The sequence below is a fragment of the Nelumbo nucifera genome, chromosome 1 (genome assembly GCF_055504915.1).
Source record: "Nelumbo nucifera cultivar China Antique chromosome 1, China Antique-T2T, whole genome shotgun sequence".
Taxonomy (NCBI): Eukaryota; Viridiplantae; Streptophyta; class Magnoliopsida; order Proteales; family Nelumbonaceae; genus Nelumbo; species Nelumbo nucifera.
In genome coordinates, this window is record NC_142649.1 from 204,700,913 (window position 1) to 204,728,583 (window position 27,671).

A 27,671-nucleotide genomic window follows, 5' to 3' on the forward strand; every position below is an offset into this window, starting at 1 on the left:
AAACATTATTAAGAATTCTATGGAACTCTCTCTTGGTGCAACCCTCAAGCAATGGTGTCAGGATTCCTTTCCTTTGCCTCCACGTTGCCTTGCCTCTTGCCCTCTCTTGATGCCATCATGCCCCCCTCATCTCCATAGCCTTGGCATATCCCAGATTCAAATCAAGCCCCCTTTCACCTAACTTAACTGCATAAGAAACTAAAGATTAGAAAAAAGAAAATTGGTGAGAGATTGTGTACATGAGACAGACAGAGAGAGAAAAGGGGGGATTGGTTTACTTCAATATCAGTAGTGGGTATTCCCAATTTCTTACTTAAATAGATTCTCAGTGATCTTACTTTGTGATCAGGACTTAGTAAGATATTTTTCCAACCTCCCATCACATGCAGCTCTCTCTTTGTCATGCTTTGAATTGTAAACAGCCCACGTTCCTTGAGCAAATGGCTCTCCTCTAATTTGTTCTCTTCCTGGGTTCTTCACACTTCTCCAAGTTATAACAGTTCACCCATGGAGGACACAACAACCCACCTCTTTTCCATCTCTCAACTCCATGATTAAGGCACAAGAAATGGCCTAGTTTATTAAAGGAATACCCTATGCCCACATGACATCTAACCCTAGGACCCAAATAATACTTTCTTTACTATGCAAATATGAAATAACACACATATCTACATGTGCCGTACACATGTGGCTTGTGGGCACATTGATACACACGTATCAGTACAAAAATATGGTACGCATCAATCAATGTTCTTATTCACCTTGCCTCTCTCTCTCTCTTCTGTCCTTCCAAAAAAAATGAAATCGGGTTGGGGTTGGACCCGGCAACAGTGCAGACAAACCCGATAAGAATGCAAATCAAGATAGCATTTGCTGAATCGGCAGATCCGAAAGCAAGAAATTAGATTTGGCAAAAAGTTGATCCAATCCACGAACTCGATCCAACCTAACCTGAAAAAACAGGGTCAGGGTCTCATATTTAGTTACCCGGATGTAAAAATGACCCGACCCAAAAAATTGGGTTGGATTGGGTTGGGTCATAGGTCAACCTGCTGACCAATTGTCAAGTCTAATTGGGATTGTTTATGCATTGTTAGAAGTTTTCACTCTTTAATTTTTTTTCTATTTAGTCTCTATTTTTTATTGTTTACTTTTTAAATTGTTAAATGTTCAAGTTTTTTATTTTATATTTGGAATTTTAAGGTTAATTCTTCTAATTTTGATATTTTTCATGTAATTTTCCTTTTTTTTTAAATTTCAATTATTTTTGGGATTACCCAAGTTGACCCATGGGTCAACCCTAACCCGAATATTAAAGATTAGGGTCTAGCATTTGACAACCTAACCCAAAATTCAACTCGATTCAAAATCAACCCGAAGTACCTTGACCCAACTCGAACCCGACCCACCCAACCCAATTGCCAGGTCTACAAGAAATTATGATGGGCTGGAAAACCGGCCGGGTCATGATTCAGGCCCATGACTTTAACGGTCTCTGTTGACTTGGTAATACGCGTAGAAGTAATGGTACCCTTACCTAACAGACCAAAGTCAGGTGTAAATTGGCTCAAATTTGAGTCTCCTTCAAAGAAAATATTAGCGGGTCAATCCCGATTACCCGCATTAAGAAAATATTAGCGGGTCAAGAATTACCATCCTGGTTAAGCTCTATTCCATGACACGTCAGATGTGTTTTAATAATAAAAGCTGCCTAGTTGTGCCATATGCTCTATCCAACCTCCTCTCTCTCTCTCTCATATATATAATTATAAGCTTAATCATGGTGGATTAGACTTAATTAGCTTGTACTCATCTCCCAAAGCCAAAATCAAAAGGTGGGTTCTCTTTGTTGGAAAGCTAGTGCGGGTGGTCAACTTTTTCTCTTATTCTCTCAATGGCGGTTTGGGAGTAGTGATCAGAGATGAAGCCCAACTATATATCCTCTCCTAGTCTCCTCTCTTGTTGGGTTAGGTCATCTCTCTCTCCTCTCTCCTCTCTCCTCTCTCTCTCTCTAGAAATATAAATATACAGAGGAGGGTGGCTTTCCCATACCAAGCCAACGGCATTATTCGTCATACTTACTCTCATGTTGCTTTCTTTCTTTGCCACGAATCGCTCTGACCTCTCCCTCTATCCATCCATCTGTCTGTCCCTCTCTTTCTTTCTCTAGATTAATTGAGTAGAGGATACCAAGTCTTCTCTGCTTGGGTATCAATATTAATGCCTTTAGAAAAAGAAAAATGCCGACAACACTTGCACACAGCATGTTCCTCCAAGGAGGATATTCTATGCACATCTCTATATATTTACAATCTCAATTTTCACCCCCTCACCCCTAAAGTCCTTTCCTTTATTTTCTTTTTTGGTATTTTGTCCAAACAACTTCACCACTGCCACTTGATTCCCTTAAATATTTTCTTTCTTTTTATCTCTTGGGAGAGGCAAAGACCAACCCATTACCCACCCACCTTTCTATAATGGATTGAAATTTTGAAAATATATTAAAAGCCCAATCTGATGTCTATAATCCACCTGTATTCATTAACATTTCATTAATAATTGAGGATAGCAGATAGCTACCACCCAAAAATTTTTAAGTACGGATAAGCTACAAGATTTGGGATTCATTAAGCACAGCAAATATTACTCAGAAATAAGAAGGTGATCTCAGGGGGTCCATCCCTCCAGAAAAGTTCAGGCAGCCACACTTTGACACCTGCAACATCCTACAGAGAGGTTGGAACCTCATGTCTGGACCTGTTCATCTAATATGGATGAGCTCCAACTATTTTCCTCGAACCCATCAGATGAATCAATCTGAACCGTGCCGACAAAGCATTAATCATCTCAGTTTTTTCATGGGGCTTAGAATAAATTATTAAGTTGGATTATCTTAGGCCATGGTTTAGAATGGACAAAATTTGTAGGTTAAAGAAGTTTTAAACCCTAGTTGGGACCATTCAAGGCAACACACAGTTGAAATTTGGCCGTGTTTCGTTTGGACTATCTCCACAAAAGTACTGCTAGAATTTCCCAAAACCAACATTGTTCCACCATGTTTAAGTCATTGTCAATGCTAGGCTGATGAAGGCCACATTAGGAGCATTTGGGTTAGCCATCATGTTGGACCCTAGGAGTCCAATCTCCACCCATTGCCCAAAAAAGGGTAGAAACAGTGGTACTTGACATGCAGCCATGACCCTGGCAGAGATTTACTACAGCACCGACACATGAAGAGAGAGAGAGAGACTTTTTTTTCTTTCAGAGGGAATAGTTGCTGTAATGGAGGATATGTATAGATGTCTGTCTTCATATGCAAAGATGAAAAAGAAATAACCCAAAGAAAAGAAGAAAAGAAAGCAGAGAAGAGGAAGCATGACTCATTGATTCCCTGTCTAGAATGCTAGTTGTTTTCCTCTGTTGTTAATTGGGACACTAATAATGATCATCCGTCCTTTTTTAAAAAAAAAAGAGTTAAAAACCCACCGATATCATGTGATTTATCAACTTCTATTTGAGACTTGACCTAAAAAATGATGTATATCATCCATCAGCCAGACTTGAATCAAATAGGTTTCTAGATGGATTTTTCACGAGGGATGTGTTCATCAAGTAGTCCTTTCTCTTTTTTTTTTTTTTTTACTCTCTTTCTTTGTACTTTCCTAGAAGATTGTGCTTCAATGTTCTACATAGATGCCAAAAAGCCTGACAAGGATATGAACCAGTTTTTCTTTTTTTTTTTTTTCAGACAAGAGGGTAAGGGGTTAATGCGTTGTTTTATCAATACACCCTGGACTTATCCACCGAGTAAGCTGACATATCTTTCTTTGAGAGATGATTTTTCTGTAGTTGATTTGCACTTTATTATTAATCAATCTGGCTATTTAAGAAAGAATATATTATTTGTTACCTTTGTCAGTCATGTCCTCATTCATCAAAAACCAAACTAGATAGCTAGAAAGAATCTTGAACTAAATCAAAGTTGAGATCATCAATAAGACATTAATGTAATTGATCAAGAGAAGAAAGCCCCTGAAAAGTAAGAGTTAGATGTCTAGAATAAACCAGAACCAGAAGTCATGGAATTGTGTTACTGTTTGCTAGCCTTGTTTGAAAGGAGGAGAATGGCCTAGAAAAGAAGTCCACCAAGAAAGGTGGAAGATTAGGAGCATGAAGCGAATAAAGCAACAAAGCACTACATTTCAAGACAACCCACCAAGGCAAATGGTTTAAAGGAGCTTTAGAAAATTAGAAGAAAGATGGAATTCAGTCGTCATAATAGTATGTGCCTTTAAAGTTTAAAATTAAAACCAGATAGGATTCTTTTTCATGAGTGCACCACCAATCCATCTAAACCAAAATGACTTTGTTTGAAAGATAACTTTGTAATCCATGAAAACCCTAAAAAAGTTGACCTAAAAATAACCAATTTTAAATGATGGAGAGGCTCTGAGAGAGATGGGAGGCATGATATCACTTGAAAACCACACATTCCATTTCATTGCTGAGGTTTCTTAAAAGATAGGAGAACATGTGAGATTGACATCAAATAATTTTGAATAGGAGGCTATTTGGGAGTCTCTTTCTGTGTGTTGACCCTCCTCACTTGGCCTAAAGGCAAAGGACCTGCCTCTCGGTTGAGTTGAGCTTTTTGACCCCTCTTAAGCTGCCCTTTGAAAGTCAAACTTAGAAATTCACGCACAAGTGTATTTTGGGTCTTGACCAATGGAAACCGTCCGGGGCTTTCTGACTAAGCCCACCCCTTAAATTCTTTCTCTAGAAATTTAATAGTCCAGAGCTAGCATTCAACCACTCGGAAATGCTGATCAGAGAACTCGTGTAACTCAATAACATTGGAAAAAAAAAATTACAAAATGACCAACTTGCTCGTTCATTTTCCATTAAGCATTATTGGAATTCGTTCGTTCGTGCAACCAGAGAGGCCACAGGAAGGCAAATCTGGATCCACATCCACCGCATGAGGCTACCTTCTAGAATTTTATAAAGGGTCAATTATTTCAGTCCAAATCCAAAATAACGGGAAATCAATGTAAAAGTGAAAATCACTGAAACCCCTGCTAGCAAGTTTCAAAATATCTATACAGGGCGATATGCCGGTATCCGCCTGTCGGTACTCTTTTTTATGTTTTTTTTTTTTTAATCTGGTTCAGAAGGGCAGGTTTAAAGCCAATCTACCCCCTGAACCACTCACCGATCCAAAACACCCCCTGTAAGAGCGTATCGGGATATGATACATACCAGCCAATGCAGGCCGATACGTGATGAAATTTTAATCCTTGCCTGCTAGATCTGGGTAAACGTTAACAATAACAATGGAGCGGGCATTAAATCGTGTACAAGTTTATTAGGTAGGGGTGGGTGAGGTGGAGGGTTGTCATGTGCACACAACAGGAAAGAGATGTGACTAAACTTGGATGCCTAGTTGTAAGATTAACGAGTGATCTTTGGAAAATTGGCATCTAGAAGATCTAATATGAGGAACTCCAACCAGGTGAATTTTTATTCCACCTGAGATTCTTACCAAATTTTCATTTAATACACTCATACAGTGAATGGGTGGGCACTAGTCTCATTGCCTCAGAAAACCTTCCAAAACTTTGATCCTCGTGATAAAAAAATTAACAAGGGATCACTTGTTCATATTGAGAGGCTGTCCAACCACCGGACCTTGGGGTATGGAACCAGCTCCTATCTGCTTAACCCCTGGATTTTGACATAGCTAAACTCAAACAATGATCTTCTATCTGAATCAAGACAAGAAAAATGCGCATCCAAACTTTGTAGCGTTTCTTGATTATTTTCAACTGTATTAAATAATTTAGGAAAAGAGTAATCTGATTAAACATCTTCAGCAGTCATCTCCTATTTACTTTAACTCCTGGATTTTTTACCTAGCTAAACTCAATCAAAGATCTTCTATCTGATCAAGAGAAGAAAAATGTGCATCCAAACTTTGGTGCGTTTCTTGATTGTTTTCAACTGTATTAAATAATTAGGAAAGGAATAATCTGATTAAACATCTTCAGCAGTCATCTACTCTGATATCTCAACATCCATACTTCCTGATGCTGATTAAACAACTTGGAGTTCATCTCCAAGGACTTCAGATCTTCCTCATTGTGAGATTTATTCAATTTATCAACAAGATCACTTGTTGCCAATGCCCTCTCAGGACATCAATTCTTTTTTTTTCCGCTGATTTTTTAGGCTCCTGGCCATCCAAGGTGTTGAGCATTGGTAGGTGCTCCTTATATCCAAACTCCCATTTGTGCAACTTCCTGAGACCCTGATCGACAAGTTTCTCTGATGCCATCTGATCTCTCTGAGTTTGACCTCAGCTTTATTTCAGACCCTAAGATCAACCTCCTAGCATACATTTCACCAGAAGCAGATGCAGAATTGCAGATTCCACTTCAGACAGTGCATCTGTTCTGGATTCTCCCAGTGAAGAATTTAGAAGAAATGCTTCCTCCAGTAAACCAGCATTATGCATGTGACGGTCAAAAGCTTCATTTTCTGCTTCATTGTTTCCTTGTACTCTTGCAGCTTGGATAACCACCATTGATTTATAGCTGTTGCATCCCGAGGAAAACTCGGCTGTCATTTCAATACCACATGAGTATGTGGTCTCCAAAAACAACATAAACCAATTTCCTATTTGCACTTTTTTTTGTCAATGGCTTCCTTGAACATGCTAAAAGAAGAGCTCCATTGAGTTGAGCAAAGTTTTTGGAAAGTTGCCTAAGCACAGAAACCCTCAATGAAACCCTGAAACCAAGTCCAAAAGGGAACAAATGCTCAAAACCAGGAAACAGGGAAAATATCTAAACCTGGTGAATTAACATTACTAAGTGATGTGCTATGCAAAGTTAAAGATGTCAATGGACAAGGGGAAGTGTAGAAAGAAATCAAACAATATAATCAGGAAACTATGAATATGATTTATGACCCAAAGAGAATGTTTAGTGATAGGAAGGACAGTGAGGGTGGAAGTTTAAAAAATAAAAATATAAAGCACTAAAAACATGAAAAAAGAAATCTTAAAAAGCTGTTCCTCCTGTTAAAACCCTAAAAAGCAGTTAAACTTGTAAGCTTATTGGTACTCACTTCCCTGAATTGCAGTACAGGAAAAAATGGAAGAGAAACCAATATTTATGAAAAATCTGCTATTTTTATCTTGATTTGAGAAATTGGAAATGGGTAAAACATTAAAGCGAGAAAATGAATTTTGAAATAACTAAGCTCCAAATAATGAATGACTAGTTCCCTATGGCTGAATACTGATGTTTGTATTTTGCTGATATTTATGACTTACCCTGATGTAGATACATCAGTGGATGGTCGACCAAATGAAGGAGAGCTTGAAGCCTTGAACATGGTGACTTCCCCAGATAAGTTTCATTCAGTTTCAGAACTGTGACCATACCAGAAAAAGGAGACTAAAAATTAATGGCCTCAGTACAAAATTTCAGCAAAATATAATGCATAACTCCAGTGATCATTTTAGGCACTCAAGGGGAAAATATCTATTTACGTGTAATTCCAGTGGTCATTTTAGGCACTCTTGGGGAAAAAAAACTCTCTAGTCTCCTTTTGATGCATAGCATCACTACTTGTATATGGTGCACACCGTTCAACTCACTAACCATGTAAAGATCTTTTATCTTCTGGGAATTTGTCAATTTTTCTACATATAGAAATACTTCTTTTTGTTTTTTTTTTTTTTGATAGATAAAATTCAATTGATTTCATTAGAAGTGAATGATAAATAGTTCGTTACAAGCATCCCAATATGAGGCACGAGGTGCAGCCTCACTCATTGATACAGAAGCATCATAAAGTTACAATTGGGCCCAGTACAACTGTTCCCTAGTTACCCCTTGTTTAGCTAGAGAATCAGCAAAAGCATTTGCCTCCCTCCCCACCCCCTGTATAGTTACCTCCATCTGCTGAGTTAACCATTTGAATTTCTTCAATTCATTTCTGTAAACCCAGATCACTGAATCTGGGTTTTTTAGCCAACCCACCACCACTTTGGAGTCCCCTTCTATCACCAAATTTTCCAATCCTAACTCTCTTGCAATCTGTACACCTTGTGGGGCTGCATACAATTCTGCCTTTAAGGAGTCTCCATTCCCCACTGGTCCTGAGAAGAGTGCTCTTAAGTTTCCTTCCTACTCTGATGACCCCTCCTATTCCAGCTGGGCCTGGGTTGCCTTGACTACTCCCATCAAAGTTTAATTTCAAAAATCCTTCAATGGGAGGAGCCCAAGCCAACCTTGCCAAAACCTTCTGCATTGAGCTAGAAGCCACTAAAGACCAATTCCTCCAAATATCATCAAATGTGAAATTTTTGAATAGTTCCACCGTTTGTAGCCAGTGTATAACCCTAGTCATTACACACTCCACAATTTGTTGTTTGCTCCTTTCTTTCTCTTGGAAGATTCTGGCATTTCTCTCTTTCCACAAGGTCCACATCACTACTGCTCTAGTGTACCTCCACATTACTCTTCCCCTCTTCTTCGGTAACACAAAGGTAGATGGGTCAAACAGCATTTTTATCTCCGTTGGCATATTCCACCTGCACCCAAACTAAGAGAAAAACCAATCCCATATATCTGTAGCAAAAGAACAGGAAATTAGTAAATGATAACAAGATTCACCATCAGATTTGCATAGAGTGCACCAATTCGAGGAAATACACAGAAAATGCCTCTTCTTTTGCAAATAATCCAGAGTGTTAATTTTCCCAAGAGCCACTTCCCAACAGAAGGCCTGAATTTTAGGGGGAATCACCGAAAACCACACTTCTTTCCAAGGAAATGACAGACTAGTTTACTTGTCCTGTTCTGAGAGGAAGAAAGAGAGAGAAGAAGAAGAAGAGCTAGAAGCAGCAATGGATAGAGGCTTAGTGGAAGGAGGCTTTGTGGAGAAAGCAAAATGGAGGTAAGCTTTGAGGGTAGAGGCCAAAGATTTTCTCTTTGAAGAAATACGGATCAAAGGAAGAATGGGACTGAAAATAAGAGAACAGGAGAAGACTACGGTTCTTGCGGAAGGCTCAGACATGACTGTCTGGGTGAAGGAATATGTCTTTGATGCAGCAACTAAAGGGAAACAGACAAAATGGAAAGAAAAGTCCTCAGAGTCAGGTAGGAGGTATGTGATGGAGAACAAGGGGAATGCAAAGGGTGCATTCATATCTCTCACTGAATATTTTTCTAAAGGAAGGAAGCAGATGGTTTGCTTCCCTCAAGGGAAGAATGGCAAAGGATGGATAAAAATAGCTGGAATACTAACAAAATTCCTAAATAGAAGGGATTTGGAAAAAAAAAGAACCATCAGAAATTAATGAAAGGGAACTAAGACCAGAAACTAGAAGACAGATCATGTATAAGGAAGAGGTACCAGAAAAGAAATTTATAACCATGGCAAACAGTAGGAGGGATCCATCCTGGATAGCAGATGGAACAGCAGGAAAATGGGAAAGAACACTAGTGGTTGAAGCTGGAGGATTGGTGACAGATTGGTGGAAAGTTGCAGAACTATTGAAGCTCAAACTAGAGCTAAGAAGCACCTTCATCTTAACCCTGTTTGATTCTGCTAAGGCAGTATTGGACCCTCTCAAAAACCAGGTAAATGTTAGAGCATGTTGTATCCAAGATGTTCTGGGGACCTTTTCAGTCTATAAATGGTCTTTTTCTTCAAACTCAAAAGTGTTCTTAATGGAAGATAATGTTACTGTCCGAGTGGTTGGGCTGCCATTCCATCTCTGGAATCAAGAAACTGCAAACTCAATTGCTTTGCTGTGTGGAGCTCGCCTTGATGGTGTCTTCTGGGGAGATCTGCAAAGTGCAGCCATTCTACTGGGTGGAGTAAAACCAGAAGATATACCGAGGAAGGTGATTGTAATTGTTGATGAACTGTTCTTACCAGTTTGGTTAGTGTCCTCCATTGAAGCTAACCTTTGGAGGGAGGCAAGGCAGGAGGAAGACGAAAAGGTGGAGGAAATGGAGTTACGTGGCAGCTTGAAGTTGGTTGGAAAAAAGAGACAAGGAAGTTTCACTGAAATGGAAACTCTACCTTTAGGCAGTCCAAAAGATTTGGGTCAGGAGACTATTAGGAGACGTGTGACACAAGGTAGAGGTTTGACAACCAATGGAACCTTTGTTCGGGTAGCTGCTTGTGGCGCCAACAAAATATTTTGAATGATTCAAATGAAGGAAGGGCAAAGGTATTGGTAGCCTCAGGAACATGAACGGGAGTCCAACCAGCAGGCCCATCTCTAAATTGTAATTTTGGGCCCAGTAGGCCCGAAAAGTTAAGTGGGCTATGCTTAAAAGACCCAAGAGTGAGGGGGGCGCGTGACAACTTAAAGGAGCACGTGACAAGGTTGGCTCCTCAAGTAGACAGTAAAATCCATCTACCTTTGTCCTCAAGCTCTTTCTCTCGTTCAAACAGTTCAGCGAAGGTCTCCAGCTTGTTACAGTGGAGACCTTCGAAGAAGATGCCGCATAAGGAACAGGATCACCGTAACCCCAGGAGTGTGAAGAGCAGTGAGGTTTTCGACTCTGATTCGGAAAGATTGACAGACGATGAAGAACTTTTTGATTCCGATTCAGATTTGGAAGAAACCGTTAGTTTGGGAAGTATCGACCTCCAAAAGCCAAGAGATATACTGGAAGAGAGTAGCCTAAACACTGAACTGTTATTCCTAGAGGAGGAGACGGATTCGCAAGATTCTGGTAATATCAAAACGCAAAGAAGAGTGAGCCTTAGCAGTGGAGAACAGATCTTTCCCAAACTGGGTATGCTATACAAAAGATAGATGAAGTTGGGAACACTGAAAGAGGTAAGGCAGAGTGCATCCCGGCCAATAAACGAGTCCATCCCATTTGTGCAGCCTAGTCAGGACATCAGGCCAGAGAGACAAGAATCAAACTTGGAGCCTTACCTAAGGAGTCACGCAGAGGGAAAGAGAAGTGAAGTTTCTTTGACTGTAGAGGGTGAGGAAGTATTGGTTGTACCTAGTCCGCTTCCACTGCTGAGTCCGGAAAAGGGGAAGGGCCTAGTCCTGACTCCAAGAATTGATACCCAGCAGCCGGTCCACATGCAACCATCTATGCTAGATCCAGGTAAGCTTGTCCATTTGGTTTTAGATACTAACTTGGGTTCTCTGCCTGTAACAGATGTCCTGGAATCCCAACCAGACCAACCAACTGGAAGCAGGGAAGTGGCAATTGATAATGATGGAGTCCGATCAGAGAAGGGAGTTGGGTTGTTAGAAAGGAAACAAGAGGAGTTAGAATGGATTTGGGAGCAGATTTGTGCCCTACTAGAGGAATATAAACAGAAGGAGGAAATGATAGAGGTGGCTCCAAAAAACCCTGAATCAGAGGCAAGAACCAATAGATTGGGGCAGGAATTAGGAAATAAAGGGCAGAATAGGAAGTCAGTGGGAAACAAGGGTAGGAAAAAGAAGAAAAAGTCTGAAGTAGAGAGACTAATAATGGACATTGAAGGGGGTATCGAATTCAGTGGTAGAGGGGAAAGAAAGAAGGGTTATAAATGAAGGAACACGATATTGGAGGGCTAAATTCTTGAGAGGTAATGAAGATAATAAGTTGGAATGTAAGGGGTTTGGGTAGTGCCAGAAAAAGGAGATCGATTAAGGAGCTACTTAGGAGAGAAAGACCTGGTGTTGTGATGTTGCAGGAGACAAAATTAGCTGAACTGGATAGAAGGTGGGTCAGGGAGATCTGGAAAATAAGAGGGGTAAGATGGTGCTCAACTCCGTCGTGGGGAGCCCCGGGGGGAATAGTAACTTTGTGGAGAGAGGACTTCGGAGAACCAGTAGAGGAGCTAATAGGAAACTTCACTGTATACCTAAAATTCAGAATGGTGGAAGATGGATTTACTTGGGTGCTAACAAATGTGTATGGTCCAAAACCACAGAGAGATGAATGAGTTATGGGAGGAGCTTCAAGGAATTCAAGGTTTGTGGGAAGGTCCTTGGTGTTTGGGGGGTGATTTTAATGCAATAAGATTCACAAATGAGTTAAATAATCCTACGCAGGCCATTACAACTAGTATGAGGAGGTTCAATGACTTCATAAATTCCTGTGAGTTACAGGAGCTTCCTTTACTACAGGCTACCTACACTTGGTCCAACTTCCAAGAAAACGCAACCTGCTCAAAGCTTGACAGATTCCTATTTAATGAGGGTTGGGAGAGCCACTGGAGAGGTTTGGTGGCTAAGGCCCTACCTAGGATAACCTCTGATCACTACCCTATAGAAGTAGGACAAGAACCTCTTGGTAATGGACCTAGACCATTCAGGTTTGAAAATATGTGGCCGACACACCCGGACTTCTTGCCTAAGGTTAAGGAATGGTGGAGTGAAGAGATGAGAGAAGTGAAATGGGATGGGGTTAGATTTCACAAAAAATTAAAAAGGTTAAGAGGCAAAATAAAATATTGGAATAAGGTTCAATTTGGAAGAGTGGAGGAGGTAAAAGCTAGATTATTGGTTCAGATTGAGGAGTTAGATGCAAAAGAATCCCAAGGGATGATGGATGAGCAAGACAGAGAAATGAGGAGGAAACTGAAAAAGGAGTTAGAGGAGACTTTGTTGAGGGAGGAGATCTCTTGGAGACAAAAATCCAGACATAAGTGGATCAAGGAAGAGGATGGGAATACCAAATTTTTTCATGCTTTGGCTAATGGGAGAAGGAGGAAAAATTTGATACTAAAGCTTGAGGTTGATAGTGTGGAGATAACCTCTCAAGAGGAGATTGCCAATAGGATTGTGGATAACTTCAAATCCACATTTCAAAGACCCTTAGAGAATCGGTTAATAGTAGGGGAGGAGAATTGGCCAACTTTGAACCAAACAGATAAGGGATGGCTGGAAAGAATGATTGAGGAAGAGGAAATTAAACAAGCTGTTTTTTCTATGGATAGGGCTAAGGCACCAGGTCCTGACGGATTTACAATGGCATTTTATCAGGACTGTTGGGACATAGTCAAAGAAGACTTAATTGGAGTATTTAGAGAATTTGAGGATAAAAATTTTGTGAGTCCTGGAATCAATGCCACCTTTATAGCCTTAATTCCCAAAAAGAATGATGCCAGACACCCCAAAGATTTTCGGCCAATTAGCCTGGTGACAAGCGTCTATAAGATTCTGGCAAAAGTGCTCTCTTGGAGGATCAAAGTAGTTCTCCCCTCTCTCGTTAGCCAAGCACAAGGAGCCTTTATACAGGATAGACAAATTACAAATCAGATCCATATTGCAAACGAGAGTGTGGAAGAGATAAGGAGATCGGGCAGGAAAGGATTTGTTTGCAAGCTGGACTTGGAGAAAGCCTATGACTTAGTGGATTGGAACTTCCTGTTGGAGATGTCGAGAAGACGCGGATTTGGGGATAAATGATGCAATTGGATAAGAGGATGCTTAAACTCTTGTTGTTATTCAGTGTTGGTGAATGGGGTGGTTAAGGACTTTTTTCCAGCCAATAGAGGCTTAAGACAAGGGGATCCACTCTCCCCTTTCCTCTTACACTTGTTGGTGATGTCTTTAGTAGGATGATCTCCAAAGCAGATGAGGAGGGCCAAATAAAGGGATGGAGAATAGGAAGCAGAGGCATTTCAGTAACTCACCTTCAGTTTGCTGATGATATTGTTATTTTCTGTGAAGGGAATGAGTTGAGCAAAGTGGAGAACCTTAAGATTTTAATAAGTACTTTTGAGAGGGTCTCCAACTTGAAGGTAAATTTTGATAAAAGTTGTGTGGCTAGAGTAAACTTGGAGAATAGGGAGATTGAATCCATTGCAGAATGCTTAGGTTGCAATATTTCTTCTTGGCTTTTGACATACTTAGGGCTACCCTTAAGAGCCAACCCTAAAGAAAGTAGTTTCTGGGCCCCTATTGTGGAGAAATTTGACAAGTGCTTGGCGGCTTGGAAAAAGAATTACATTTCAATAGGGGGTAGGCTGACTTTAATTAAGGCTACACTTGCCAACCTTCCAACCTACTTCCTTTCAGTGTTTAGGATTCCTCCAAGGGAGGCTAAGAAACTGGAGAAGAGAATGAGGGACTTTCTATCGGAACCAGGAGAGGTGAAAAAGGATCACTTGATCAGATGGGAGATAGTTAACAAACCAAAGGAAGAAGGGGTTTAGGGATAGGGAACATAGTGCTGAAGAATGTAGCCCTTCTAGGGAAGTGGCTATGGAGATGGCCCCGAGAGAGAGAGAGAGAGAGAGAGAGATTATGGCATGAGGTGGTGGCAAGCTTTCATGGTTGTGCAGGAAATGGTTGGGATTCCGAGATATCTCGCTGAGGTTCCCTTACTACACCTTGGAAGGCTATACATGGTATTCTCCCTCATTTCCTCAGATTCATCAGGTATGATGCTTGTTGTGGTAATGCTATTCTGTTCTAAGAGGATATTTGGGTGGGTACTCAACCCCTCAAAGATTGTTTCCCCTCGCTCTATTCCATTTCCCTTCACAAACTTGAGCCAATTGCAACTTTTCTCCCGAGGCCGTTAAACCCCTTATCTTTAAACTGGGACTTTGGGTTTCGTAGAGGGTTAAGGGATGGTGAGTCGAATTGTGTTATTGAGCTAATTCATTTACTAGAATCCGTTTGCTTGGACCCCACCTCTTCTGATCAAAGGGTTTGGACTCCTCTTCCAAAAGGTACTTTTACTTGCTCTTCTTTTCTAAAATCACTCAGTTCTAACCCCATTTCCCAAGGATTCCCTGTCAAAGAAGTCTGGGCACGACCTATTCCCCCAAAAATTGTTGTATTCTGCTGGGAAGTCTTCTATGGGAAAACCAATACTTTGGAAAACTTACAGAAAAAGAGACCCTCGCTTTGTCTTTCCCCAAATTGGTGTTCCTTGTGTAAGGTCGAGAATGAAGACTGTGTCCATTTGCTGATCTCCTGTTCCTTTGCTACAGCTATATGGAGGTGGAGCCTTTGTTTATTTGGAGATAGGTGGTCTATGCCTTCTGATTTAAACTTGTTATTCAACCCATTTGTTTTTGTTTGGCACACTAGAAGAGGTAAGGTCATATGGAAATGTGTCAGGGCAGCCACTCTGTGGACTCTTTGGGAGGAAAGGAATGCAAGAATCTTCTTAGAGAAGGAAAGAGGGTTAGATGAAATGAAGGATTGTATCCTAACAAGAGCAATCCATTGGCTGAAAACCGTGGACATCTTTGATGACTTCTCCTTTGATGACTTGTGGAGGAATTGGCAAGTAATAGCTAACACTTCAACAAAGAAGGATAGAATTCTGTCAGAATGAATTCCGCCTTTGGAAGGTGTCATCAAGCTGAACTTTGATGGAAGCAGCCAAGGCAACCCCGGGCCTTCAGGTATAGGGGGTATCCTGAGAAATAAGGACAACAAAATAATTTCCCTATTCTCAGGACCGGTGGGAGTGGGGGATTCCACAAGGGCAGAAATCCTTGTTGCAGTACAAGGAATTCAGATCGCCAACCAGCTTGGGGTGGAGCATCTCCTAGTTGAAGGGGACTCTCAGGTGGTAACAGGGTGGCTCCTAAACTTGGATACCACCATTTGGGGCTACAAAGATCTCATCAAAAAAGTAAAGTGGTTAACCAGCAATATGAGAGTTGAGGTAAAATGGGTTAGTAGGTCTGCTAATTCTTTGGCTGATGCTTTAGCCAAACAGGGGGTTTATAGGGAAGATCTTTTTTGTGCTTCTATGTAAGTTGTTATTAAATTGGAAATCTGTACTTAACTAGCCCAGAGAGGTTGCAACTCGTGCCTTTCCTTGGGGACCTTGTACTATTGTCTATTGCTGATTAATAAAATTATTTCAATTATCAAAAAAAAAGATTCAAGGAGGGTTGAGCTTGTGCCTCTCCCTGGGATGTTGTATGAATTCACAACTCAAAATCAGCTTCTGAATTAATAAATTTACTATTATTCATCAAAAAAACAAAAAAGGTGGTTAGAAAGAAGGTTTGACTTGGAGGAAATAAAGGAAGCAGTTTTTTCAATAGATAGATCTAAAGCACCAAGTCCAAATGGTTTTACTATAGCTTTCTACCAAGATTTTTGGGATATTTTGAAGGAAGATATCCAAAAGGTGTTTGATGAATTTTTTAACAAAGGAGTCAATAATCCAGGGTTAAATTCTACTTTCATTGCCTTGATTCCAAAGAAACCAGGGGCAATACAACCTAAGGAGTTTAGGCCCAACAGTCTAGTTCATAGCCTTTATAAAATTATTGCTAAGGTGCTTTCAAGAAGAATTAGATCAATGCTTCCTTCCGTCATTTCCTTAAATCAAGGGGCCTTTGTCAAGGATAGGCAGATCATCAACCAAATCCTTATTGCCAATGAGAGTGTGGAGGAGCTAAAAAGATTTGGAAAAAAAGGTTTGATTTGCAAGCTTGATTTAGAGAAAGCTTATGATTTGGTGGACTGGGATTTCTTAGTGGAAGTGATGAGGAATTTTGGTTTTGGAGATAGGTGATGCAAGTAGATTAAGGGGTGCATTAGTACTTGTCATTACTCAATTTTGGTTAATGGCACAACAGTTGACCACTTTCCAGCCACCAAAGGTATTAGACAAGGGAACCCACTCTCTCCTTTCTTATTCACATTAGTAATAGAAGTGCTAGGTATTCTTTTCCAGAGAACATATTTAAGGGTTTGGTGAGAGGTTGGAGAGGGGGCAAAGAACGAGTGCCTATTACTGACCTGTAGTTTGCCGATGATATTGTCCTTTTCTATGAGGGAGGTGATCTAAACTAGGAGAGGAATATAAAAGGAAGTGATCCAAGTTTTTGAGAAAATGACAAATCTGAAAGTTAACTTCAAGACTTGTGTGGCAGGTATCAACATGGATGATGAAGAGGTATATGAATGTGCAACAATATTGGGTTGTGAGGTATGCCAGTGGCCTATAAATTATTTGGGTTTACATCTGGGGGGCAATCCTAGAAGCGTGAATTTTTGGAACACAATGCTGGATAGGTTCTCAAAAAGGCTTGCCTCATGGAAAAGGAATTATCTCTCGATGGGTGGAAGAATTACCTTGATCAAATCAACTTTGGCCAATCTGCATGTCTACTTTCTTTCGGTTTTTAGGATGCCTACGGGGATCTGTAGAAAGTTAGAGAAGCTAATGAGGGATTTTTTATGGGAAAAAAGAGAGGAAAAGAGGGATCATAGGGTGAGATGGGAAATGGTGAGTAGAATAGGGCCTTGTTAGGGGGTCTAGAAATTGGGAACATTCAGAAGAGGAATACAGCCTTGTTAGGAAAATGGTTATGGAGGTTTCTGGTGGATCAAGACAAATTGTGGACAAATGTGATTAAGAGCATACATGGGCTGGTGGCAGATGGCTAGGATGCAGGAATTTCGGCCAGAGCAACTACAGCAGCACCTTGGAAAGCCATCCATGCCATTCTTCCTTGCTTTTACCCTTTGTCAAGTATAACTTGTGCTCTGGAAACTTGGTAAGGTTCTGGGAACATGTGTGGGTGGGGGAGACACCACTTAAAGACCAATTCCCTTCCCTGTTCTCCCTTTCTAGGCACAGAAGGGAGGGTGATGGCCAGAAGCTTATTTATCTTTTATGAGCTTCTTTGCTGAGTGTTGGCAGTGCCTACTGCTTAGTCACAGCCTAGGCGTGATGGTTCTTGGCTTAATGCTTTCTCCTTTTGGCTCCATCTCATGTTTGAGTTTGCTGGAGTGATTTCATTTTCTTCTTTTGGGTGGATTATTATGGTTTTGGGCCTATGGGGCTTCATCACAATCTTTTTAGTAAATCTCCCTCTATCTTTTTGTCTTCTTAATTTAATTTCTTGTAATTTTGTCAAAATTTATAAAAAAAAATGCATTGTATGGTGGATGGCTTAATTCAAGTGTAATTGAAAGGCCTTATTATATAGCAATGGCCCAGTGCTTTCATAATCGATTGAGTTGTATAGTCTGATTTCATACACCTATTATTTTGATCATTAACCATCAAATAGTCCTATTAAAGTATAAAAAGCAAAATTGGATGTACAATCAACTAGTCTAACCAAGTAGGGTAGAACAAGACATAAGAAGCCTCAGGCATAGCCGTGTAGAACTAAGCATACCAACAATACATCAACAAAAAGCACCATCCTGGAGAATTACTTCCCCATACAACTCCACTTTCCCCTCTTCACTTGCTAGACTATCAACAAGGGAGTTTAGAACTGCCAAGTCCATCTAAACAAAGTGATCTCTTTATATATAGGGCTGCAACTGCCAAGTCCATCTAAACAAAGTGATCTCTTTATATATAGGGCTGCAAATTAAGTTGCCAGACTTGATTTTTGTTGTAAGGCTGCTTTATATATTGTTTATGTATCTGAAGGTATATTTTTCGTTTTATTTCACCCTAACATAAACACCAAAGTAGAAACCACCAGACCTATTTTTAGAGCTTTCAAACATTTGCCTTCTTCTCTACTCTTCTTTCTTCTTCCTCTTACATCTCTTAATCACACTAGATGGTATCCAAGCAGGATCGACATTAAAATAGAACTTCCACTGAACGATCATCTCTTCTCTTCTCTTTGGTTAGCTGGTGATTGGAAGGAAGAAAAAACAACTCTGTTCGGATCAGTTAAGGCAGGATCCAGTCTCATTCTTTTTCTCTCTTGACCGTAGGAGACATTCTTGTAGGTCTACCAATTTGTTCAATGGTGGTACAAGGGATTCTCTTCCTGTGTATGAGTGTTGGTTCCCTTGTATTTGAAGGGGTATCCCTATGTGACAGCAGTTATGCTGTAGTGATGTCATTGGATTTGCTGGTGTGAACCTTGATTAGTTTTATTTTTCTTCTCATTTGGTACAGTTGGAACAGGTTCCTCTTCATGTGTTTGTGTAGACCTGTTGTATGAGACAGATAGGAGGTGATGTGGGCGGCTTGCTGTGAGGAGCACAGGTTCTTGGAGACGTTGTAAGTGGTGAAAGAGTGGCATTTTTTTGTTGGGAAGAACCTGTTTGTTGTTTTGCCTCTATTGGAATCTGGTTGTATTGTGACTTTGGAATGTCTCTAGTCTATCTATTTATAACCACCTAACACCTAAGTCCCCTTGGATTATCAACTTAGGGGCTTCCAACCACATGACCAGTAAGCCAAAATTATTCCCCTCTTACCATTTACTCTTTGTGGAGATAACATGAGGTTGGTGGATGGATCATTCTCCACCATTGCTGGCCAAGGAGCTACATATCTCCCACTTGATATCAACCTTTTAACATGTTCCTAAACTTCCTATAAGCCTTTTTTTTCTATTAGTAGCATTACTAAATCATTGAATTGTTCTGTGCCTTTTTTTTTTCCTCTGGTTCTTGTGTTTTCAGGATTTGTCCTCAGGGAAAACACGACTTGAAGGCAAATAACTGTACTGTTTGTATCAGTCAATCCATTGGTCAATATAATGAAACCCAAATTTCGTTATGGCATTGTTGTTTGGGTCACCTTCCATTTTATTCTTTAAAAATCTTATTCCTTTGAGTTGTTTAAATTAATGTTTGTCTTCTTTGCACTGTCAAAAATGAGAGTCTAGTAAACATTGTAGAACTACATTTCCACCAAGTAATAAAAGAGCTAATTTTCCTTTTCAAATTGTCTACCCTGATGTTTGGGGCCCTACATCTGTTATTGCCGAAGGAGGGTGAAGATACTTTATCAGCTTCATTGATGAGTTTTCTAAATATACCCAGATTCACTTCAATCTTGAGATGAAGTGCCAAACTTCTAGTGAATGATCTTCACAAAATTTTGGACAATGCACATGAATATTTTAGAGATGTAAATCAATTTTTTACTAAAACTGGCACCACACATCAAAGTTCCTTCCCTAGAATGCCTCATTAGTGTTGTGTAAAGGAAGAATATACATCTCCTTGAGGTTGCCCAAGGTTTTTTGTTACATATGCACCTACCAAGACACTTTTGGGTGAACGTGGTTCTTACTGTTGCATATTTAATTAACCAAATGCTGAGTTCAATTCTACAGTTTAGGGCACCACATCAACTCCTCTTCCCTCAGTCTCCCTTGTTTTCTATTCCTCTTCAGGCCTTTGAGTATCATTATTTTGTTCATAACTTGCCTCCTCATGGTAAACTAGATTCTCATTCTATTCTCTGTCTTTTCCTTGGTTATCCTCCAGCACAAAAGGCATAGAAGTGTTAAGATCCTACCTCTGTGTGTGTATCTATAGATGTTTCTTTTTGGAGTCTCAGCCATTCTATCCTACCTCTCCTCAAAGGGGAAAATAAACTTGAGAGTCAAGTTCAGCTTCCTTTACCCATTTTCCTACATCTAATCCATAATCCATTGTGTGTCTACTCTTGTCATACTTGACACCAGAAAGACCAGTATACACCTCCAAGTGTTGCTCAACCAGAAACTAAGCTACCAGAACCAACGTGATCTTATGCAACAAACCTGAAGAGTAGTACATGTCCCTAACTGTAATCTGAAAAGAGTTGGGTTTCGAACCACCTTTAAGGGGAGGTAACACCTCGTGCCTCTTAGGGTGCTTCATGCTTGTACTATTTCTATCTCTATTTAATAAAATACCATTCATTCATCAAAAAAAAAAAAGAGTAGTACATGTCCCACTCAGCCAAGCATTACTCCTTGTGACCTTGATATTCTCATTGCCCTCCGTAAAGGGTACTTGAACATGTACTAGTAAGTATCCTATTACTAATTATACCACTCATGAAAAACTCTCTCCTTTTGCTTATCCTTTTATTTTTGCCAAGTAAAATCACTTTTATTAATCAATATAAAGAATCATTACAAGCAACCCTTAGAGAGGCACGAGGTGCTACCTCTTCCTACATAAAGAAAGGTTATACGTTAATTTACGCCAAATACAAATGATTTCTACTCACCCCTTGCTTAGCTAAAAGTATCCACCATTCCATTTGTCGATCTCCTCACCCATTGTATCCCCAAGTTCATACTTCTAGACGTTGGGGCACTGTCCAAGTGGACAAGGAGGTCAGCGAATGGACTAGCCGACACCCTTGCAAAGCAAGAAACTTTCAGGGAAAACTTGTTTTGGGCTGTTCTGTAATCAGAAAGTACTTTTCTTGGGGTAAACACCCTTAACTGGGTGGTGATATTCTCTTAATATGTCTAATGAAAGTTACCGTTTCTGATCAAAAAATAGAAAAGTCCATACTTCTAGACTCTAGTGAGCCAATTAAACTTTTTTATCTCCTCCCTAAAACACCAGATTATGGATTCTAGCTCCTTCAACCACACCACAACCAATTTGGAATCCCCCCCCCAATCACCACATTTCGCAAATTCAATTCATTTGCAATTTTAACTCCTTAAGTACAGCCAGTAATTCAGCTCTAGGTGAACCACCCGTTCCCAGTGGACTCAAAAACAAAACAATAGCGTGTCCTGTATTTCTCAATACCCCTCCTATCCCAAAGGGGCTTGGATTACCTTTAATGCCTCCATCAAAGTTTAACTTAACAAAACCTTTAGGAGGGGGTCGCCAAATCACATCCACATTTTCTTTCTTGGAAGAACTTCTAGCCACCACCTCCCAATTTCCTTTTTTTTTATCAATAACAGTGAATTTTATTAAAGATTGAGAAAGTACATAGTTAAGGAGCTAAAAAATCTATCAAATCCACTAATCTACATTTATTTCAAAAAATGAATTATTATTTCAAAAAATTTATAGAAATAAAAATATTAATAATAGAACAATTATTTTAGTAATTAAAAATTATGAATTTGCATATGATATGCATCTTAGAAATCTTAACAAATTTGATATATTTTAAGTTAAGATTATGTATTTTTATAAATTATCAATTGTTATTTTAATTTACATTGGAGAATTTAATAATTAGTTGATGTTAAAAAGTTAAAATAGTAAAATAAAAAATAGTTGATATAATAATTAAAATATAAGAGGTGCATATGTTTTGTGTCTTGGACGCTTGATTGATGCATTGTTAATAAAGTTGTATGATATCTATGCATCCCGCTATATTAATTGTAATATACTTTTTCATATATACCATTAAATTATATATTTCATATATAAATATATTTATACACTATTTGTAGTTATTTCACCTTAAATTTAACGTTATTAATGTATTTATGGAATTTGTATGCATTTCTCTAGTGTAACCAAGTGTATCTATTTTTTATGTTTGTATCCTAATACCGATACTTGGATCCTTGGTCCCAAATATCATAGCAAAAGGGCAAGAGATTAGAAAGTGGTAACAACTCTTATTATTACAGAGAACACCAATTTGGGGATACACGGATCACTACTATTTTAGCTCGACGTGAATCACCATCCCCTATACGATCAGAACAAACCAACAATATTCATGTGCAACATGCAGAGAAATACCCCCATTCTCAAACACCCAGGATTCATTTGAGCAGCCATCATGCTTTACCACTCCCTTAGGTAGGTGAGTACATAAACATACATCCTCTCACATATGATCTTTCAAGCAGATGTCAATGGATCGGGTTAAATGGTAAACCCCACTTAACCCAACCCAATAGGGTTGGGTTCAAGACAGGCTTATTCGGGTATAGGCTTGGGTTAGGGTTTCGGTGCTTCAGCCCAAGTCGGGTTCGACTTTCATCATCCTTTGCTAGGCCATGATAACACTCCCCCTACATAAATACAAACTCCACCAACCTCTAAGAAGAAAAGCTTGATTTTACTCCTTTTATCCCCTTATCCCCATTCTTATTTACCTTTGTGGCTGAGGTTTTGAGTAGACAAATCATCAAGGCTGACCAAGAAAATCAGTTTAAAGGTTTGAGGATTGGTAGTTCAGAAATGGTGGTGCCTCACTTGCAATTTGCTGATGATATAATCATGTTCTGTGAGAGTTGTGATGAATCTAGTTTGAGGATTCTGAAATTTTTGGTGGGCAAGTTTCAACAAGCCTCCAAACTAAAAGTGAATTGGGGAAAAAGTTGTATAGCTAGAATAAATATAGGGGAAGGGGACATCCAAGCCATGGCAAATTTGCTAGGCTGTGAAGTGAAAAGATGGCCTCTAGAATACCTAGGTATGCCCTTGGGGGTGGGGGGGAACCCGAAAGCTGAAAGCCTTTGGAAGCCAGTTTTAGAGAGATTCACAAAGAAGTTGGCAATGTGGAAGAGAAGTTATATTTCCTAGGAGGGAAGAACCACCTTGATAAAATCCACCCTAGCAAACCTGCACACTTATTTCCTTTCCACCTTTAAGATCCCGGTGAAAATAGGAAGTTGGAGAAGATAATGAGAGATTTTTGTGGGAACCTAGTGATGAAAAGAGGGATCGTTTAGTGAAGTGGGAGAAAGTCTGTAAACCTAAGGAGCAAGGTGGCCTAGGTATTGGGAACATCTTAAAGAAAAATAAGGCCCTCCTAGGGAAATGGCTGTGGAGATTCCCTTGTGAAGAGGATAGGTAGTGGCCCAAAGTCATTAAAAGCATTCATGCTGGAGAAAAAAACGGCTGGGATCCAAAACTAGCTTCCAATGCAGCTCCAAATTCCCCCTAGAAGGCAATCTTTGAGGTACTACCAACCTTTCTTCAATTTACCTGTTTTGATGTTGAGTATGCAATAAAGTTTTATTCTGGGAAGACCTTTGGGTTGGGGATTTGCCTTTTAAGGTTAAATTCTCGGACCTCTACTCTTTATCAAACCTTGAAAACAAACCTGTTGCTAGGGTTGGCATGCTTTCAGACTTGGGTATCTCTTGGGGCTTGGGCTTCAGAAGGGGGCTGAGGGAAAATAAATGTGAGTCCCTACTGCTTTTGTTCTCAACCCTTGAGAAGGTCTATTTAGACCAAACTACACTTGATAGTAGAGTCTGGTCCCCAACTCCTGATGGTTTATTTTCTTGTGCCTCTTTCTTTAGTTTGCTCACTCACTCTGATCCTTTGGGGGTGAACTTCCCAGTGAGAGAAATCTGGTGTAAACCAATCCCTCCTAAAGTACAAACCTTCTATTGGGAAGTGTTCCTAGGGAAGGTAAACACTTGTGATGTTCTACAGAAAAGAAGGCCAAACAAATGCCTCTCTCCTCACGTGTGTCCTTTGTAAGGATTGCGGTGAAACCCTACCCCACTTACTTTTATCTTGCTCTTTTGTTTCTTGTATTTGGGAAATCGTTTGTTCTCTCTTTAGATGTAAATGAACTCCCCCACAGGATGTGGTAAGTCTATTCAGCCCCTCCTTCCTGAGGCAACAGAAGAAAAGAGGAAAGTGCTTATGGAAGGCAGCAAGAGCTGTTGTGGTATGGACTATATGGGAGGAAAGAAACCAAAGACTCTTCTCTAAAAAAGTAAATCAAAGGAGGAAGTCATTGAAGCTATAAAAATCAGAACTGCACATTGGGTGATGACAATGGAACTATTCAAAAACTTCACCACGAATGAGATTCTAAGAAGCTGGACTGAAGTAGCACAAACAGATGTACCCAAAGAAGTTGTGAGAGCGGAATGGAAGCCACCTACATTGAACAAACTAAAACTAAACTTTGACAGGAGTTCCTTTGGTAACTCGGGAAGGGCAGGTATTAGGGGTGGCAATTTTTCACCCAACCCGCCCATTTACTTGCTAGGTTGTGTGATCGACCCATCACCCAACCCGCCCATTTAAATGGGTTGGGTTGGGTTGGGTTGTGGATAACCATTGGGTAAACCATTAAGACATAAGTATTAATTCCTTAGCTTTTTTTTTCTTCATTTGAATTAAATACTTTATAATTAATGCATTAATTTTCTATTAATTATTGACTAAATTTAGTTTTGTCTTGAATCAACACATTTCACCCAACATAAATCCAAATCAATTTGACACGAGTCCAGACCAGTTCAATGCGGTTTGACCCGATCCAGCATATACCGGTCCGAGTTTACCTAAATCTGAAATAGACCCCGAGCGGGATGGTTCGGTACCGCTTGCTCTACTCGGTTTGGGTCATCCGGTCCAGCCATTCACACAGACCGACCTGACTTGGCACAAGCCGGTCCAAGTCGACCTGAATCTGAAATGGTTCTGGGCAGGATGGTTCGGTGCCTGCATGCTTTGCCCGATCCAAACCGTCCGATCCGACCAATATCCACACAACCTGAGCCAAATCTGGATCGACCCGATTTACTTACGTTGACCCGCTTCGAGTATGTCGGTTCGGTCCCAAACCCGTGCACAAACCTGATAATGGTCCGATCCAAGTCAACCCACCATTGACTAAACTGGTCTGATCCAGTCCAACTGGACTGATCCAGATCTAAATGGTTCAACCACCCTTGATGTGATTAGCTCAAAGATAATCCAATTAGATAGTTCAAGTTGGTCTAACCGGTTTGAACCTAAGTGGTTCGGTCAAACCCAAAATACGAACATAGTCAAATGGATTTGCCGCTTGTGTAAAAATAACATGCATGTAATGTGATTTGAACCTTCACCACTTGTGTAAATAGTAAGTACTATTACCACCAGCTATGACCAACTAATCCAGATCTAAATAGTTTGTTTGTTTTTTAAGTCCATAAATATAAGATTAATGGGTTTGGGCGGGTTTGGGTTGAACCCAACCCATTTAATTTTATACAACTGGGTCATTAATGGTTTGGCGGGTTAGATGGGTTGGGTTGAAACTCAACCCAAACCATACCCAACCCAACCCGCCCAATTGCCACCGCTAGCAAGTATAGGGGGTGTGAATAGAAATCATCTAGGTGAAGTTGTGGAACTCTTCTCATGACCAATAGGTATTGGTGACTCAATACAGGCTGAATCTCTAGCTCTACTTCAAGGTTTAAAGATGGTTGAGCAGATTGGAACAACAGATTTAGAAATAGAAGGAGACTCACCATTGGTCATTTCTTGGACTAAAAACATCACATCAGCACCTTGGAAGCTCAAATTTATCTACAAAGAAATTGACATACTTGCAAGGAGGTTCAACTCTCAGTTTGATTGGGTCAAAAGGACTGCAAATGGGTTGGCGAAAACCCTAGCAAAGTAAGGGGCAAATAGATCTAACTTGAGCTAGGCAGAACTTTAATTGTTTGTATGTGTTTGTAGATTGGGGTAGTGCATTACTACAACCTATAACTATTGTAATTCAATATTTCTCTTTTATTAATAAGTCTTTTCTGATAAAAAAAAATACCTATACACATGGACCATGATATGTATAAATAACAATTATATCACTTTTATTACCCTTTTTTCACATCTAGATGGTGTTTGGAAGCGTAGGCGTTTTTTGGGACCAATTTTCAAAAAAACCGCCCATGCTTGTTAGACCCGTTTTTCACAAAAAAAGCCTCGATTTTGTTTGAGAGTGTTTCTACCACGTAGGCAATGAGCAACACTATGCTGTTTGGTAAGGTGATTTTCATCACTGTTTTTCATGTATGTGCACACATTACTCCGTAAGATGATGCGCGCTAACGTCATACCAAATTGTATAACGATGCTTATCAAATGGTCCAGATTAATTGGATGGTTGTTTTATAATATCTGGCCTAAAATTTTAAATCCAACGGTTGAAAATGATGTTGGAATAGATCAACAGCATCAGCGTGAATAATGGCACCATATCCATAGAATATTGATGTATGACAAACTACAACATTATAATGAAATCAAAATAAACATCAAACACCATGGTTATAACTAGCATATAATCATGTAAATACCAACATGTAACAAAAAAATTCATCAGTCCAAATGGGAGTGCATTAGAGATCATCACCCATTACCAAAAAAAATAAAAAACCCAATCATTCCAAAAAGTGTTCAAATTCAACCAAACACAAAAAGAAATAAAAAGTCTTCTAGAAATCATGGATTTGATGGCTCATCGTTCAATCCATGGAACCTAAAACTCTTAAAATTTGTAGGCTTAACGAGGAAAGTGTTCCTCCATTTCTCTTCCATAAACAACTTGGTTGCCCTGAAATATCATGTTGGAGATAATTTTTCAACCTGTAATATGGAATTAAGGATTTCAATGCATTCCTCTATTTCCTCCTTCTCACAAGCCTTGTCAAGTCTATCTCTTTCTAAATTTCTTTCATTCATTTCTCGAACCTTTGACCTCTCTAATCCTATCAATCTTTCCCTCTGTATTGCAATCTCCTTCTCCATTTCCATTTCCTACTACTTATTGATTTCCCATGAGCTTTCCCTTTCTAATAGTTCAAGTTTCTTCTTGTTGGACTCTACCCATAAATTATCATTAAATCAAGTCCGGGTGGAAGACATTGTTTCTTCCCTTTCTTCATGCTAGTGGGTGGGTTGCCAACTCTCTTCTTACGGTCTGGCATCTCCAATACATCATCGGTGAGGTCAACAGTGTATGGACTGGCAAGAGATTCCCCAGTTATTGGTGTCCCTTGATCATCTAACATGACAACTGGTGGTGGGCTATCTGAAATTGGGACATGATCATTAAGACCCATTTCAAGAGAGCATCATATGTCCCTGGTTGCTTGTGTTCCTCTGAAAATGTATTTTAACTCATCCCAATGACGATAAACTTGTGTCCTAAATGATCGTGCCCAACGATGAGTCTACACAATATAAGGAATTGATT

At 39.7% G+C, this 27,671-nt stretch overlaps 1 protein-coding gene across 20 annotated transcripts in view; it reads right to left on the reverse strand.

Moving 5' to 3' along the window:
* Positions 1-5,788: 5,788 nt before the first annotated feature.
* Positions 5,789-27,671, reverse strand: part of LOC109115614 (uncharacterized) — a 29,044-nt gene continuing 7,161 nt past the window's right edge. For 12 of the 20 annotated variants that reach the window (XR_016080950.1, XR_016080965.1, XR_016080966.1 and 9 more), the window contains 2 exons: positions 7,340-7,438; positions 5,789-6,792 (listed from right to left, as the gene is read on the reverse strand). Coding sequence is in view for 2 of the 20 variants with exons in the window: in XM_088895912.1 (XP_088752038.1) it covers positions 6,782-6,792; positions 7,340-7,438 (110 nt within the window). In the remaining 18 variants the exon portion in view is untranslated. Of the gene's footprint in view, positions 6,793-7,339; positions 27,649-27,671 lie in introns of all 20 variants that reach the window. The other 8 variants (XR_016080955.1, XR_016080957.1, XR_016080956.1 and 5 more) reach the window with 1 other exon arrangement.